Here is an 18,178-nt window from a genome sequence, read left to right as displayed (position 1 = left end):
TTAGAGTTGGCAAAAGAAGGATGAAAGTAGACTGAATGCAGTCGAAATGCGATCTCTCAGAAGAATGTGCGACAAAACGATGTATGATAGATGTGCGAATAGTGAAATAAGGAAGGAATGCAAAGCTGAGATAAGCATTATCGATAAAATTAAGAAAGGTGTGTTGAGATGGTTTGGACATGCAGAACGAATGAGTGAGGAAAGAACGGTAAAACGAATTTATGAGGCAAATGTTAGTGGGAAAAGAAGCAGAGAAAGACCGAGAAAAACATGGCACGATCAGGTATGCCAAATACTTGAAAGTGGTCAGGTTAGGAGTCGTAACAATCGGCGGGTATGTATGAGGAGATGAACGTGGAAGAGGCGAAGAATTTTTGCAAGGACAGAGTGGTGTGGCGCTCTATTCTCTCTGCCTACCCCTGCGGGGAAGCGGCGTGATGGTTAGTTAGTTAGTTAGTAATTTTTTTATTTTTGTAAAATACTTCCTCAAGAGAGTTTCCTCTATTTTTTTTGTGGTGAATGGTGTTGAGTGAGTGAGATTTACTGCTAAAAGAAGAGCGTAATTTTACGTACAAAATAATAATTTCAACTTTATTTGAAAGAATTCGAATATCATAGGCGAGAAGTTTTAAGTAAAAAGGTAACAAACATCATATTTATTTGGAATGTTTAGACGAAAAAAAAACAATTTTGATATTTTCGGCCAAGTAGTTTTTTTGGGAATGCTCTAATTGAAAAAAAATTATACGGGATTCGTGCATTCAGAATTCCGAAACATGAAAACGCCGGCAGAAAACTTACGTATGCTAGGCCTTTTATTTGATTATAGTTGTCGATGTTGACAGTTTGTCTTTGTTTTTTGTATACATTTATTTTTGTCTGTGGTATATTCGTTTTTCTGTCGGCTTTGGTTTCGCGGGCGGCTGGTTTCATCAAAATTTTCGTACACGAGAAAATATTACGATCTTCACGGTTTTGTAATCGGCGTCATATAAATGACTTAACACTATGTCAAAACCAAAAGTTACTGCCGAGTGGAAAAAGAGGGTGAAGTCTGAATACTTACGGTTGAGACAAATTAAAGTAAGTTATTTAATTGTGATTTTAATGAATGCCTTTGAAATTATATTTTTTTCTAATTATTTTCTTTGTTGTAGCGTTTTAAAAGAGCTGACGAAGTTAAAGTTGCTTGGGCTAAGAATCTTCGATCAGTCACTTCGTCATTAGAAGGTTTAAACAAGTGGGAAGGAATTTCTTTGAAAAATCATGGTGACAAAGAGGATAAAAAAGAGAAATGCGTTCCTCATTGGCCGGCATTGGGTCCAGACCCACCTCATAAGGATCACATGAAAAAAGCTGAAGTTGTATGCTCAGATGGTAATAATAATTTAGTTTTATTAAATCTTGAATTCTAAATATTGTACCTTTGTCATTTGCATATACAAATATGCATTATTGCATGCATGGTTCATGTTACAATGCATTGGAATTACACATGCCCAAAAGAAAATAACTTTTTCAAATGTTTTATTCAACTAGTTAATAAATATATTTTAATCATAGCCACTACTATGTTACAATCAATATTCACAAATGATTCCTTATAATGATCAATTCATTATGATAAAAAAGAGGACCACCAACTTAAGATAACTTTTTATCCAAGAAAAAAGTTGTAGCTAATGAAACTCTTTCATGTTGTGTTGTTATCGTAGATTTTGTTTCTTGTTAGTGAGAATGAAAAGAATGCTTAGTCCAAAACTATGTCTTTTTATTTAAACTACACATAACAGTTTTTCTTTTATTTCTTTGTAAAAAAAATTGCTGGGGGAGATGACTGTACGCATATTTATTGCAGAGAAAAATCACAAATCTAGATGAATCTCAAAATTTTTGTGGAATAGAAATGATTTTTTTTACCAAACAGAAGGCAAAAGACGTGATGAATGTCTGCAAAGTTATATATATGTTTAATACAATTATTTGTTAAAGAAATCCATGTTATGAAAGTTCAACAATATATTTCATTCATTTTAGGTTCAAATCAGAGTGTTCTTGTTCGTGTAATATATGCTGTGTCCCCCATTCCAACCATGTATACATGGGCGCCAACCCAACAGAACTTCATGGTCGAAGATGAGACGGTCCTGCACAACATTCCTTACATGGGTGATGAAATATTGGACCAGGATGGAACTTTCATCGAGGAACTGATCAAAAATTATGATGGAAAAGTTCACGGTTCGATTTCTTTTTATTAATAGCAGTTTTCTGGTTATATTCATGCTTTTATGAAGCCACACGGCACATTGAACCTAAAACATATCGCATTATTAATGTGTGCCTTTATTGACATATTTATTTGTATTTATGCCCCAAAAGGTATAAGTAAGACTGTTAATAAAAAGTTATTGTATAAATATTTAAAGGATATTATGAAGACTTACCGAATATGTACACCGTGTGGTGAAATATGAGCATATGTGTTCTATAATTTGAATCATTAAAATTAATGCTTAACAAGCTAGAAACAAGCGCAAAAATAAGTGCGTTTACACAATTATTTTTTATGGCTAACCTGGCAAGCACGGCATTGGAGAGTGTGTAAATGCACTTAAGGCAGAATACTGGTTAACTTTTGAAGAAGTCTATAGTGTGTAAATAGATTTTTTATTTCAAAAATTGATTTGTTAAATCTGCATTTTTAAACAAAATTTTACAGTGGAGTGAAATCTTTCATTTTTAAATAATTTTTTAATGTTTGGTATTTTAAATCATCAGGTGACAAGGAAGGTGGGTTTATAGACGATCAGTTGTTCATTGACTTGGTGCACGCTCTGATTCCGTACCAGACCAAAGATGATATAAGCGAGGAAAAGATCTCTAAACAAGAACAATCCACACCCAAGGAAACCAGAGAACTTAGAAATTCCAAAGATTCTTCTGAACCTACTGTAATTATTAAAGAAAAGAAAGTTGAGCCGCAAGAAATTTCTAATGCTGAAGAACCAAAGCTAGACATGAGTGTAGTTTCAGATGAGAAACAATCTGATGATAAACAATTCCCCGTTTTCACAATTTTCCAATCCATTAGCTCACAATTTCCTGATAAAGGCACACCTCAAGAACTGAGAGAAAAGTAAGTCCATTTTGGTAAATAATAATTAATGGACTATAATAATTAATAATAAATCATAATTAATGGAATAATAATTAATGGTCAGGTTAGGAGTAGTAACAATCGGCGGGTATGTATGAGGAGATGCATGAATGTGGAAGAGGCGAAGAATGTTTGCAAAGACAGAGTGGTGTGGCGTTCTATTCTCTCTGCCTACCCCTGCGGGAAGTGGCGTGATGGTTAGTTAGTTAATAATTAATGGAATTATCTGAGAGCTTGTCAGTTCAATAAACCACATTAATTTTTTTACTGTTTTGTTCTAAAGGATAGTTCATCATTTTAAAACAAATATTTATCTATTCTCCATGTCAATTTTACCGACTTGAATTAAAAAGTATATTATGTGTGAACTCCATTTTAAAAATAGTGAAAAATGGTCCGTATAAATATTTAAACGCTCAGGCAATGTATCGTCAAAATGTTATAGATATCTCAATTAGTAAAACTAGATATAGATAAAACTATGTGATAGAATTACTAATTGTGAAGTAGTACATAAACAGTATGTTAAAATAAGATTATTGGTAAACATAATAAGTAAGTAGGGGGTAGTTTTTCTAAGCACTCCATATTTAAGAAATTTTGGTACTTTTCATATAAACATATAAGTTTAGTTTGGTGTTTCGATTCGTAGTACATAAACAGTATGTTAAAATAAGATTATTGGTAAACATAATAAGTAAGTAGGGGGTAGTTTTTCTAAGCACTCCATATTTAAGAAATTTTGGTACTTTTCATATAAACATATAAGTTTAGTTTGGTGTTTCGATTCGGTATAATAATTTAATGTCAACCTTTTAAAGGTATATTGAATTAACATCTCGTGCGGACCCCAATGCCCTGCCTCCTGAATGCACCCCCAATATTGATGGACCCCTGGCTGAAAATGTGTCCCGTGAACAGACAATGCATTCCTTCCACACTCTATTCTGCCGACGCTGTTTCAAATATGACTGCTTTCTACACAGTAAGTCCTGATATTATTTGTTTTATAAATTAAAAATATTGTATTTTATCCTTTATATGTATGTGATACATACTTATTACGAGACATTCAAAATGTAAATTTAACATATATTTTTAATAAGATGTTTTATTATTTTTAATTTAAAAAGAATTCAAAATGAATCTAATATTTATAGATTTGGCGTTTCATTTGTAGAACTCCATTTATGTTTATGTATTTTAATTTATGTATTAAATATTAAATCAAACACTGATTTTTTGAGTCTACTAAGTTGTATTTTATTGTTAAAAAACACATAAAAATCACATTGTGACAGTTGTTTCGCATAGTTATGGCATTTTTAACGAATATCTAATATTACAACTTGGTTTGAGATAATTTTTTTATACAGGCAATTTTTCCCATCATTTATATTTATATAATATGTAAATACACACTTCTTTGTCTATTCTAGTAATGCATAAGAACTATAATATATTATTGACGGTGGCATATTTATATTTTTACTAACATACAATTAAGGTATTTCTGACTTTTCGCAGGATAATGTCACTGTTACAGCTTTGCAAACGTATAAAAAGTATATGAAATATGAGTAAAACATATTTTTTATTTGTCTAAAGATCAAGTTTTGTTTTTACATTATGTAAATGCATTTTTTTTTTATTCATTTTAATTTGTAAGTTATGTTAAATTTGAGGGTTTCCCACTTTTTTTAATGTCATTAAAATGTCTTATTGATATTATTTTTATCAGTTATTTATTAAATATTTATTATTTATACATTTTAAACATTGGACGCTGAATGAATGAAGCTATTGGTTAACACAATTATTATATTGCTCTGTTCTTTTTTATATATTTTTTTATATTCCCAAGTTTTTATATGTATCAATGCTAAAATAATATTATATTTAAACATATTTACAATAATATTTTTTTGTTTTTCTTCCAAAATTTGATAATATCAATGATGTATGCACAGTCGATTCTGCTTAATTGAGATTCATCCGGAGTGTAAAACTCGAAACGGAATATTTTATAGATATACTGATGTAATGTACTTTTGTTTTTATTCTATTATTGATACGATTTAATAATGAAAAATTCATGTCCACATTTTCCTCACTACTCTATTTCTGGAATATCTAAAGCCATTTTTCTGAACCCTCAGAGAACTTCATCAGTTACAAAATATACCGTTTTTAAATATTTCTTATATTTGATTAGTTGTTGCCAATGAAGCGTAATTTTTTCCCAGCTAATCGTTGTAAATTACTATTTGTTTCTTAGTTTGGTTTTCATTCCTTTAGATTCGGGGCAAACAAGAAAATGTCCAATTAAACAGAATCAACTGTTATATGAATTATTTAAACCCAGCTAATGCTGGTTTATTTTATTATTTTGGCAATCAGGAAGCCAGTCTCCAGGTAAGGTGATAAAAAATAAATATGGTATCATAAAATTTCATCACTTCAGCAAATTTATACTCATCTCATTGAATCATTTTCTCTGCAATTTCATTCCATTTTTTTTCAAAATCTTTCGTATTCCTGAATGTTGTTGTTTTTGTCTGGCCAAAATGCACCATATTTATATTTTTCGCCTCTATTAGGGAAGCGGTAAGCAAAAATATATGTTTAGTGATCATTTGCCATTTTAGGGCATGTATAGCAAGTTATTTTGCTCTTTATGTATTTACACATTTCCAGTTTCAATATTTCAACTAACTAACCATCACGGCGTTTCCTCGCAGGAGTAGACAGAGAGAATATAATGCCACACCACTCTGTCTTTGTGGACATTCTTCGCAGAAGCGAAGAATCCACATCCATACATCTCCTTATACATACCGCCAATTATTCCAACTCCTGACCTGAGTATTTGACATATTATTTGATCATACCCGGTTTTGCTCGGTCTTCCTCAGCTCCTGTTTCCAACTACATTCTCCCCATAAATTTGTTTTACTGTTCTTTCCTCATTCCAAACCATCTCAACACACCTTTCTTTATTTTATCGATAATGCTCATCTCAGGCATGCTTTCATTATTTCATTATTTGAACACCTATCATACTGCACATTCGTCAGAGAGATCCCATTTCGATTGCATTCAGCCTACTTTCATCTTACTCTTGCTAATCCATGTTTCACTTCCATCCATTAAAGATGGTACCAGGCTCTATTCTGTAGTGCCAGTTTAGCTCTCTCTGTTAGACTTTTATTTGCTATAACTGATTTGAGTGCACCATTCACTCTGTTCCCGATATTCACTCTCCTTTCAATATCTTTATCAATCCCTCTATCCCTAGAAAACATGCTTCCCTAATATACAAAATCATCTACTTATTCCATAGTTTCCCCATTTTCTAATATTTTACACCCAGATCTATGTTCATCTCTTTTAAAGACCATAATTTTAGATTCGTTAACCTTTTAAACGCGTTAACTTTGTTCCTAAGAGACGCTCGTGCGCGGCTGTATTTCGCCGTTTTTTAAATTATTACTTTTATCATGTATTTAGTTATGAAACGATTTATTTTCCTAAACAAAAACGTTCAATGGGATTCATTGTGCCTTTTTGGTACTCTATAATACACGTGTGTCACATTATTCTTGAAATATATCGTAATATAAACAAATTAGATCGTAACATAAATAAATCAAAGCACGCATCGTGTGTCACTCTTACCCACTGGCGATGCGTAGCGTCGAGAGTGAGACAGATATAGGGCATGATTATGGCGCGGACTAATTACCGACCGCAAGAAAAATCAGGGATCTGTTGTTTTATTTATCCTTGTGATATTACAAATTATTAGTCAGATATTTCAACAGATGTCATAAGGCCGAGGATTGACGTATTATTTTATCCAAAGTTCCACACCATGAAAAAATCCCTCCAAGTTGAACTGAGGTTCGAAACTTGGAGCAAAGTGAAAACACAAACGCTTATGTCAGCCGCGTATGGGGCATGTCTTGTAAAAACACAAACGGTTATGCGAGCCGCGTGGATCCGGTTAATATTCATTATCAAATCACTTTCTTTACACACAATATACACTTTTGTCACCAGCGCCTGCAGGTCTTCTCTGCTATTGGCAAGAATCACTGCATCATCATCATATAAAAGGCAACAGGCAGCCAATTATATTAGACAATATTATAAATTAAATTATCTATGATTGTTTTTCTTATATACATTCTCATACATTAGAACAGGGGTCTTCAATTTCAAGCAAAAGAGCTTTGGCCAATGATTTGTGTACTGCAAGAGCACTGTAATTTCAGAATAATTTTTTGTCAAATCATTTGCAGATCAGATAAATTAAGAGACAAATGTCTGGGGATCCCTGCTCTAGAAAAAATCCATCACACAATAGTTTTGTGTCATATTTATATTTATTACCCCAACAACAAAATTGGAATACTTCTTTTGTTGTTATAATGAATTCTTTATTTACCATGTTAGATAATTCTGTATAAATGTAAATAATATGGATTAACAGTTAAACTTCCATATAGCAAACTAATGTATTTTGTAAACTTTTTCCAACTATGAATATTTTTATCGATTTAAAAATTAAGGATATTGTTTGTGTATTTTGCGTTTTATGTAAAGAACACTTTTTTCCAAGTTTCGTCTCCCAGAATATCAGTTTAGGATTTCACTAAATAGCATACAATAAAATACTTCGTGTCCATTACTGCAGTTATACCCAATACACAGTATTTACTGTGAACTTATGTGTATTACAAGCAAAATAAAAGATATGTTCAATTGTAAACCTTTCACACGCACATTGATTGTCAGTGTTTAGTTTACTCCAATAGATGAAATCAATCAAAGCAGTTTGACAAAAACTATAAAATATTTCAGTATTTGCTTGATTAATCCACAAGTATATACATATCTCTCACTCCTTTCAAGAACGTCATAAATCAAAAATCGTCAATTTTCAGTTGTGCATGTTTTCGGAATGCCCAGAAAATGTACTATATCCCAGCAAAAGCGGCATATTTTTAGATTAATATTTACCCGCTACAGGGCAGAAAGTCTTGTTTTTGCATTTTGAAAAAAAGGTATTGTTTAATTATTTTTTTAAATATACTAAATATTTTTCAAATGGAGAACAAACCTTCAGGTTTTACCTAAAAAGATCTGTTGCACAGTAGAAAGTTCAATAAGTGGCTTGATATTTATTTTTAATACATGTTTTATATTTTTAAACTTAAAAAACGTTCTCCTGAAAAATCAAGTTTTTTGATTTATGACGTTCTTGAAAGGAGTGAGCGATATGTGTTATTATTCCATTTAATACTAAGATGATGTACATATAGTCATTACATATTAAAATTTTACTATATACATACCATACTTAACTCTTTTGGCTTGATTTACCAACTTCATAATATGGAGTTCAAACTGTATATGTAAGAAGTTTAAAAAACTGAAATACAAAATCACATATCACTAACTTACAATATAAAACTGTCATCCATGTTCCTTTGAAAGTTGGCAGTTTCATACATAAGAATAAGTCATTATAAGTCAGAAGAGGCCAAAGCATCGGAGCATGAGTCTAGATTTAGAATAGACTGCCTTCTCCAATTTCTTTCAATTGTTCCCGATGTCAAATATTAACCAACACTGCTTAAATACATTGTTATGAGAGTGCCTCAAGTTGCTAATGCTCTCATTTTCAATTATAACCTTAATCTTCAATCTTGCGCTGTTTGTTAGGTGCTTTCTAGTTTCGATGTTTTCTCTAGGTGCCCAGTAGTTACATGTTAGTATTTTTTTTTATGGGTGGGAAAAAATATTTATTAACATGTAAAATGAATTTGCAAGTTCCTGATGTGCATATTTTCAGGACTTCAAGCTTGCCATCCCGGACCTAACCTTCAAAAAAGAAAAGGACCGGACTTGAAACCATTCTCGGACCCTTGTGGACCTCAATGCTATATGCATTTGGTAAATATCTGTTAATATTTGTCACCATCTTTGATGTTTAAAGTTGCACTAACAATATGCTTGAATGGCTTTTTGTTTGTTTTTTTAGGATGGGATTAAGGAAAAACTAGCTTTGGAGAAGAAAGCACGGGAGGTGGCTGAGGGAGAGAGTAGTAAAGGGAAGGAAAAAGATAAGAAAAATACAATAACAGACTCTGGTAATGAAGCCAGTTCTGAGGATAGTAATGACAGCAATAAATTTGCTAAAGGTAAAACTGTTACTTTATCAGCAATTAAAAAATGCATAATATGCTGGCCTGAATATTATGCAGTCTTGAGTATAATGCACCATATAAATTTCAGACCAGAATATTAAAAAAAAATATTATTTTTGTTATTTTATATTTGCATGTCAAAAAACACACTGTCTTGTCAGCAATACCTATTTGTGGTAAAGAATATTGATGCTTCTTACGCGATCCTATAACATGACACTGAAATGCTATAGATTTTTCATTATCATTTCATTCAGCATCATATATGGATGCTTAGATTTCAATGTCTCGAATAAAAAGCAAATATCATGTCTGTTTAAAAAAACATATCAGTTTTATTGGACCAATATGATAATTCTTCTTCTTTCTGCTCAGTGCCCACCCCATGATCTCCTGGGATAGTCATTCCATCTCCATGATGACTCATAAAAAAAGTACTTTTATATTAATTTTTAGCTCTTTCAAAATATCTGCATCGTAATTAGTAATCAATTAAGATATATTCTTTAATTTTTTTAATATCAATATTTGAAGAGTTTTTGGAAATATTTTTGTACCATTACTATTATTTTTAAATGTTAATAGGTAGTAACAGTAATTCAAGCACTTGGAGCAATGGCAAAACTCCGATACAAATCACTCAGAACTCTCCATTTTCTCTGCTAGGTATGTCAAATTTGTTAATAATTTAAATAAATTATGACGCCTTTTATAGCCAATTCATAAGTATTGAATGAATATTATATTTTTAGAGTTGACTGCAGAGGACACGGGTCCTGAGTGGACAGGTTCCGATCAATCAATATTCCGAAGTCTGCATAAAGTCTTCTTGTCCAATTACTGCGCCATAGCGCAAGTGATGTTATCAAAAACTTGCCAACAGGTATGATATGTTATAAACAATGTAAATACATATTCTTTCTATTTGTGATAGGTACAAAATGAATGAAAAAAAAAAGGATTTATCATATGGATATGATATCTATAGTATAAAATGTCAAAGATAGTCTAAAATGCAACGTGATTGAGATAATCATTTTGAGGTAACCAGCAGCAACTTTAGCAGCCCTTACTGGAAAGGGATTACAAGTTTGTAAATTAATTGTTCGCTTCCGTAGTGTAATGGTCAGCACGCTCGGCTACCGTTCTGGAGGTCCCGGGTTCGATTCCCAGGGGGGTTAAATAAATATAAGTGATTTCTTCACTGTAATATTTATTCAAAATTACTCTGGACTGGTACCTGAAGCGGAGGGCTGATCACCTTTCCTTCATGTGTAAACGATCAAGATAACTCTGCGTTTATATGACGCAGTGCCCTATGCACCATTGGGGTGCGGATAAGGGTTTTAAAAAAAAAAAAAAATTAATAGGAACATTTTATTCTCCCCTTGTAAGTATTTTGCACCTGTGCCAAGTGAATATTCACAAGTCCGGCATTGGATGTAACCATACTTTTGTTACAAATTACTACAATCACATATTGATTATTATTTTTTGACATCTCATCAAAGATGAAAAAGAATATGCAAGTCTGGGCATTTATTCATATTCTTCTTTATCTTTGATGAGATGTAAAAAAATAATATGAAAATAACTCCTGTAATAGGAGATAATCCAGATTTTGTGAACAAGTATTTGGACACACTCAAAATGTTGTACATATTAATTAATTGTACAAAATACATATATTTTATAAGGATAACAGTATCGCTTTTTTAAAAAAAAGTATTTCGGCATTCAATAATAAACAAAGTACATATCGCTCACTGCTTTCAAGAACGTCATAAATCAAAAAACTTCATTTTTCAGGAGAGCGTTTTTAAAGTTTTAAAATATAATACAATGTATTAAAAATAAATATCAAGCCACTTATTGAACTTTTTACTGTGCAACAGATCTTTTTAGGTAAAACCTGAAGGTTTTTTCTCCATTTCAAAAATATTTAGTATGTTTAAAAAAATAATTAAACAATACCTTTTCTTCAAAATGCAAAAACAACACTTTCTGCCCTGTAGCGAGTAAATATTAAGTTAAAAATATGCCACTTTTGCTGGGATATAGTAAATTTTCTGGGCATTCCGAAAACTTGCACAACTGAAAATTGACAATTTTTGATTTATGACGTTCTTGAAAGGAGTGAGCGATATGTAGTTTGGTTAGGTTAAAGTTTTGTACTGACATTTCTTGGTGGACTTGCATTTTATATGATAACACAACAACTATACAGTTTTTTTCCACTTTTATTTTATTTGACTGGTGTTCTGAGTTTTGCTGTTGCAGACATCATCAGACTTTCACTGGTCAAATAAAATAAAAGAGAACACTATATATACTTGTTTTTTATTATATAAAGTAGTTGGAATGTAGTATAGATTGAAGACCTTGAGTGAAGAAAATCCAAGATGCTTAATTTTATTTACTCATACTGTTTTTATCTCAATTATGGATTATGTTGCTTTTTATTTTTTAGATTTATGAATATTGCCAGAGTTCAGCACATGAAGTGTCATGTGAAGAATGGGGTAGGGACTATACTACTCCTCCTCGCAAGAAGAAGAAGAAACACCGCCTTTGGTCAATGCACTGTCGTAAAATACAGATGAAAAAAGATTCGGCTTCCAATCACGTGTGAGTGAATCATTTTCCTTGTACTATATATTCAACCTAACTTTAGTATGCTAAATCATGTGATTTATTTCAAAATTAGTTACTACAAATTCAAACTTTTTTTTTATAAATTTAAATGTCATAGGTATATGACATCTGGGAAATTAATATAGACCTCCCCACTTTATTAATATAAAATACTAATGCAACTTAGTATGAAATAAACATGTTTTCTTACATGAGACTCTACAATTTAAATATTTTATATGAACGTAGTGGAATTAAGACCTTTAATAAATAAGATTTTTTCCATTATTTCAGATTTAATTTCACTCCATGTGATCATCCGAATATGCCCTGTGATAGCGCGTGTCCATGTATTCAGGCTCAGAACTTCTGTGAAAAATTCTGCCAGTGCAGTAGTGATTGTAAGTCAATTTCCTACAAAATGTGAATACATATCGTGGGTGTACTAGCAAAAAATGTTAACTCGAAAATATGCAATTTGGCTTAATGATGCAGTATTATACAATTTTCAATGTTCTATAAACTGGCAAAATACACTAAGTTGTTTGAAATGTCATGTATGTGGTTTTAAAAGTAAATTTAACTTCAAGTTTAACAGAGGGTATTTTATTCACGCTAAAAGCTTTAAATAACAGGGATTATTCCAACAGGGATTTTAGAGTTAATGTTTTTTGCCAGTATACCCACGATATGTATGTCTTATATAAGTACTAATAATCAGCAATCAATGAGTCGGGTTGTGGTTAGTGTCATGGACTCGTGGTCAGAGTTCCCAGGTTTGACTTCCGCCTCTGCTACTTGATTCTTAATTTTCTTATGCAACTTTATTCCTGCTTTCAAACACAAGCCACTTCATGCACATCTATATCCAAACATAGATAGGTAATAATGGGTAGAATTGGTGAATGTTACACGTGTGTAAAGTGATCACTTAAACCAGCCTATGACGGTCGTAAGCCCCGTAAGTGCCCAGACTTCCATATTCTTCTTCATCTTTGATGAGATGTCAAAAAATAATAGATAGGTAAGTATTTACCGATAATGGCTAAGTTTTTAGAATTATATATCATTGTACTTCTGTGATTTCGGGTGGAATATACCCATTTGTTATAATTACATCTTAAATTTCATGGGTTTTAGATACTCAATGATAATAATGAAAATTATTATACAACAGTATTTTAAAAAATTATGTCTTCGTGTTAGATATAAGAGTGATAGTAAAATAGTAAAGTGTTATTCGGTGATTCAATGTGTATAAATACAATAGATTAAGAGAGTTATTTTTTACATGAACCTTTTAGTATAAAAAATTACATTTTGTGTATATACAGGTCAGAATCGCTTTCCTGGCTGCCGTTGTAAGGCCCAGTGCAACACAAAGCAGTGTCCTTGCTATCTCGGAGTACGAGAATGCGACCCTGATTTGTGTACGCAGTGTGGAGCTGATCTTCCATTCAATGTTTCCCTTACTTCCGGCGTTTCCTGTAAAAACGTCTGCGTGCAAAGGTATAATATAAATATTATAACTGTTTTCAGCAAAATAATAATCAGATAATGCACATAAAATACACTATTATCTTATGTCTTCCGCTTATATTTACGCAGTGGTTATGGGAAACACTTAAAAGCGTCTTTTACATACTGTTGGTAGAGAGCGGGAGACACTTATAAGCGTTATATTTGCTTACTTTTGGTAGCACGCGAGAGAAGCCAAAAAGCTTTGTACAGATCGGAATTGAGTTTTTGGTTAGTATACGACCTTTATTAGTATCTTAATAAGAGTCGGGGTTGATGAAAAAACCACCCAACAATGTGTTGAAAGAGTAATCGAAGTATCAATGTTCATCATACTCTTTGATTTTTTTTTTAAATCATTCAGTTTAATTGAAGCACTATATGACCATTTGCTGCAAGTCTTTCAAATTCAGATGTGACTTTAAAATGGCACCATGATCTTTTTTGTAAAGGAGCAGGGACAAATTATACTTTTGATATTTCTCAAAAGCTTCATATTTATGGGAAAAAATTAAGCACACACAAATTTTTATTTTAGGGGATTACATAAACACTTACTGCTGGCACCCAGCGACGTAGCCGGATGGGGAATTTTTTTGAAGCAAGCAGCTCACAAGAATGAATTTATATCCGAGTACTGTGGAGAAATAATCTCACAGGATGAAGCTGATAGGAGAGGAAAGGTGTATGATAAATACATGTGCAGTTTCCTATTCAACCTGAATAATGGTTAGTAATATAAATTAATATTTAATGGTAATCCATTATCTACCAAATCCTACACTCGTATAATAATGTATGTATGCAGTTACTTATTTTGTATCATTAAAGTGAAGTCGATATCTTATTTCATCAATCATTTAACCTTCATAATTGGAAACATATTTTAAGTTTAAATTTATCAGTTATCTGCACTTGAACACAGGATTTGGCCAAACCGTGTGTGTACATACTATGATGTCGTTTGATTTCCATTAAAGTGTAATCAGTAGTTTCAAAATGAAGATTTGAAAAAAAGTTTATTCTGTGAGTTATAATACAATTTTTCTTATTCTGGTGATGAGTGAATGATATTTTTTCCAGTCCCCTCTTTTGTTTAAAAAAAATGTATTATTTTAATAACTAAATTAAATAAGAATATAATACAATTTTTTTTATCTATTTCAGACTTTGTAGTGGACGCAACCAGAAAGGGAAACAAGATCCGTTTTGCAAATCATTCCATTAATCCAAATTGCTATGCAAAAGTTATGATGGTAAATGGTGATCACCGAATCGGGATATTTGCTAAGAGAGCCATTCAACCCGGAGAAGAATTATTCTTTGACTACAGGTATGTATTAAATGTAACAGTGTATAATACATGTATACATTAAATTCTTGCAAACGTGTATAAAGAAAAAAGTATATTAAGTTTTAAAATTAATATTTGTGTAATGTCTGTAAGAAAAACTTAGATGTCTCCCTTGAACTTTTCGGTTATATACATATATAGCAAAATATTATATCATAACTGAGATGATATTTATTCTTGATGATATCCTTTATTCCCGAGATGCCATTAGCTAAGTACATACATACTGTAAAAATTATTTTTAAAAACTTTTTTTTTGCAGATACGGACCAACCGAACAATTAAAATTTGTGGGAATCGAAAGAGAAATGGAATTTTTATAGTCCGAAGAAACTTAAAATTAATAGGAATTATCAAAATACTCAGATTTTGATACATTTAAACTCTTTATTTAAAATAATGCCAACATTTATTTTAAATTATAACTCCTATCATTTTATATGGTTTATAATTATACACTACTGCCTATTCATTAGATGTTAAGTGAATATTATTATATTCAGTCGTTTAATTTTTTTACAAATTTAAACAGTAAGTTTTTAATGCCTTGGTAACATAATATCTAAATGTAATAATCTAAAAATTATAAGTAAAATGTGTGGATTTTTCCCCCAATTTTTGATAACAGATGAGACTAAACATAAATTGGTATTTATTCCCAATCACGGTTGATATTAAGTAAAATTAAAGGTTGCTAGCATAATACATATACATTAATATGTAAATATGCAATGTATCAACCCAAATTCTGATGAAATAAGACTTGAAGATTTAGATCAACCTTAAGATTAAATTTGCTACTAAATGGATTGTATTTTTGATGAATTCAGGATTTTGTATTTTGTACCCAGTAATACATTTATATATGATCAAATAATTAAATGTATAATAAAATAATGACCTTGTTTTTTTTATTTATTTATTTTTGTGTAACTGGATGTATGCAGATGCAGATGTAAATAACCGTACTTTTTTTTTAAATTAGAAAAACACAGGATAGTATGATCGGTGATGCATTTTCTTTGAAATTTTTCATGAACAAATTATATTGCTTTTTTACTGGCAGGAAGTTTTAAAAAAGTCAAAATATTTTAAAAATATAAATATATATAAATAAAGTTAAATACAAAAAAGACAAGTTAACGAGAAATTATATATTGGAACATTTTTGGTACTTTTATTTATGCATACATTTACATATTTTCTCTAAATTTATTTTTTTTCAACAATTTCACATTATAAGGTAGCTCAATTATCAATGTATGCATATTTTATAAATAAAGTAATATAATATACTGATTAACATGTAAAGTGAGTTAAGAATTTGAAAATAATCATTTTATATTGCTCAATTTGTATTATGTATATATTATAGTAATATATAGCTGTTCGAAATATTTTGTTTAACAATGTAGTACACCTACATTTTAACACTCAACTATTAATTACACATCTATAATTTTAAAAGTACACACTGACACTATTATAATTTTGTAAATGCTGTTGAACAAGTAGGAAAAGATTGTTGCCACTAACGAGCTGTAATTCAATCACTCTTTTCGGGCCAGTTAAAGGAGCTGGGGCCGACGTAGTATCGTAAAAAGAGGGATCCGCCGCGCTTGTGCTGGCGTCTCTGCAGGAGGTCGGAGAGGCACACTCTCCAGGAGGAGTACGCCGGCATCCGGGGAGGGTTGCCGGCCACCAGGCTGCTGCCGCTCACCGCCATACACGTCGACACTAGCATCAGCGGGTACGTTACCGTGCTCGTAAGGAATGTCAGAACTGGCAGAGTGTAGATTCTGCACTCTTTGGTGGTCACCATATACTTATTAACGAAAAAAGCTAAAATCACCGAAGCGCCGATGCAAGACAAATCTCCAACCAGTTTGGGTACTATCCCATTAAAGAATCCAGAAATTCCGTTATCTCGATAGATAGATGCGATCGCCCCGAACATTGATTGATAATTTTCTTCTTTTCCTACAAAAGATGCCATCATTCTCACGGCCACCACTCTGAACGGGTAGGAGACTACGATAGAAGCCGCGTGGAGAGTCATCTCTTTGCGGGCGTACTTGGCATAGTCTTCGGCTATCGGCACTGGTTCTGAGATTATGTCTGGTGGATTTTCAATTTCGGGCCAGTCCAAGTGAAGCGCAGTAACAACCTTCATGGAAAATGTGGCTGATGCGAAATTACCCAAAAGTGTGGGGAAAAGTCCATTAAAGCATCCGATGATTCCGTCAGTTCTTCTTATGTGTTTAATGTACTGGAAAGTATTGGGCAGAAATAGGGCTTGGCGACCTAATATGTTTCTGGATGGCCTCGGGGGAATCGGTTCATAGCCCAACTGCATTAATACTTTGGAGTATTCCATAGGGTGACACATGACACTGATTATGGTCTGTGAGAAATAATTATAGACTTGATCGTTTGCTTCTTCCCCCATTTTTAAAATATATTATTTGCTTTCTGAAAAAAAAAAAAATTATATAACTTGCATAAATATTACTTTATAATTTAATCATGGTAAAGATTAATGCACTGCAGTTGGATTTATACAAGTTGGCAGCTCTCAAAAATAAATATAATGGTGTGATGCCACAATTCCCTTCTAACGCTTCTGTGTAATGCCTGCTTGTGCCCAAAAACATCCTAGTTTTTATTGTAGTTTGTCAGCTGCGCCAAAAAATACAAAAATAAATTGACAATCCTTGGCTGAAGAAAAAATAATTGCGACAAGAAAGTAACCAAGCCAACAATTTACAGGATATTAGGGCAAAATGTACTATGAATACAAAGTAAATTGAGGTAGTATTTTACGGAGATGGCGCTATATAAACTATCCAAATTTATTATTATTATTAAATATATTTATATATTTGGGTTATTCATAACATTGCATTATAAAAAGGATTAAAGAACATTTAAAGATAAAAATGTAATTATTTTTTTAAATATGTATGTGTGAGTAAAATAAAGCTTTTATGTTAAAATGCATTATTTTCACAAAAAGAAAACTGAACAAACTGCTGCTTGGTAAAATAATAAAAATCATTACGGAAAAATATTCAAAGAATATAAGTTTAGTAATACGAACCTTGAATAAAATAACCTTATAAGGCAGTTTTCATGTGAATTATATAATAAAATGGGCCGATAACGCGTTATCGAACTTTATACCGAAAATCGTGAAAACTGACAGGTGCCAGATGAAATTCCGCTATCTGAAAAATACATAGAAAAAAATTGTCCACGGGGCTATGTTCTCTTCGCTTGGTACTTACTTACGTCTGA

The 18,178-nt window shown here is 31.7% G+C and overlaps 2 protein-coding genes across 3 annotated transcripts; one reads left to right on the top strand and one right to left on the bottom strand.

Moving 5' to 3' along the window:
• The first annotated feature begins 877 nt into the window (after positions 1-877).
• Positions 878-15,786, top strand: E(z) (histone-lysine N-methyltransferase E(z)). Of its 2 annotated transcripts, none has more exons than XM_088263087.1 (15): positions 878-1,083; positions 1,158-1,377; positions 2,038-2,241; positions 2,782-3,139; positions 3,982-4,145; positions 9,021-9,121; positions 9,210-9,369; positions 9,961-10,041; positions 10,128-10,258; positions 11,846-12,003; positions 12,304-12,410; positions 13,344-13,518; positions 14,066-14,256; positions 14,695-14,860; positions 15,144-15,786. In XM_088263087.1, the coding sequence occupies exons 1-15, from the start codon at positions 1,009-1,011 to the stop codon at positions 15,202-15,204; spliced, it is 2,352 nt and encodes a 783-aa protein (XP_088119213.1). In that variant the 5' UTR covers positions 878-1,008; the 3' UTR covers positions 15,205-15,786. The 2 variants fall into 2 exon arrangements, with proteins under 2 accessions (XP_088119213.1, XP_088119221.1); XM_088263095.1 differs by having other exon boundaries at positions 9,030-9,121; positions 15,144-15,778.
• A 234-nt stretch (positions 15,787-16,020) lies between these two features.
• On the bottom strand, positions 16,021-18,108 carry LOC148313431 (mitochondrial carrier homolog 2-like). The gene is made up of 2 exons (XM_088263112.1): positions 17,982-18,108; positions 16,021-17,353 (listed from the first exon to the last, which is right to left on the bottom strand). The coding sequence occupies exon 2, from the start codon at positions 17,328-17,330 to the stop codon at positions 16,428-16,430; it is 903 nt and encodes a 300-aa protein (XP_088119238.1). The 5' UTR covers positions 17,331-17,353; positions 17,982-18,108; the 3' UTR covers positions 16,021-16,427.
• Positions 18,109-18,178: the final 70 nt, after the last annotated feature.

Source organism: Brachycentrus maculatus, unplaced genomic scaffold (assembly GCF_059751285.1).
Source record: "Brachycentrus maculatus isolate JH-2025_06_01 unplaced genomic scaffold, ASM5975128v1 h1tg000012l, whole genome shotgun sequence".
Lineage (NCBI taxonomy): Eukaryota > Metazoa > Arthropoda > Insecta > Trichoptera > Brachycentridae > Brachycentrus > Brachycentrus maculatus.
Note: the sequence above shows the minus strand (reverse complement) of the source record. Positions and strands in the feature narration are given on the sequence as shown.

What these genes read in the sequence shown, in the direction of transcription:
- LOC148313431 (XM_088263112.1), bottom strand. Translation starts at nt 17,330, where the DNA reads ATGGGGGAAGAAGCAAACGATCAAGTCTATAATTATTTCTCACAGACC.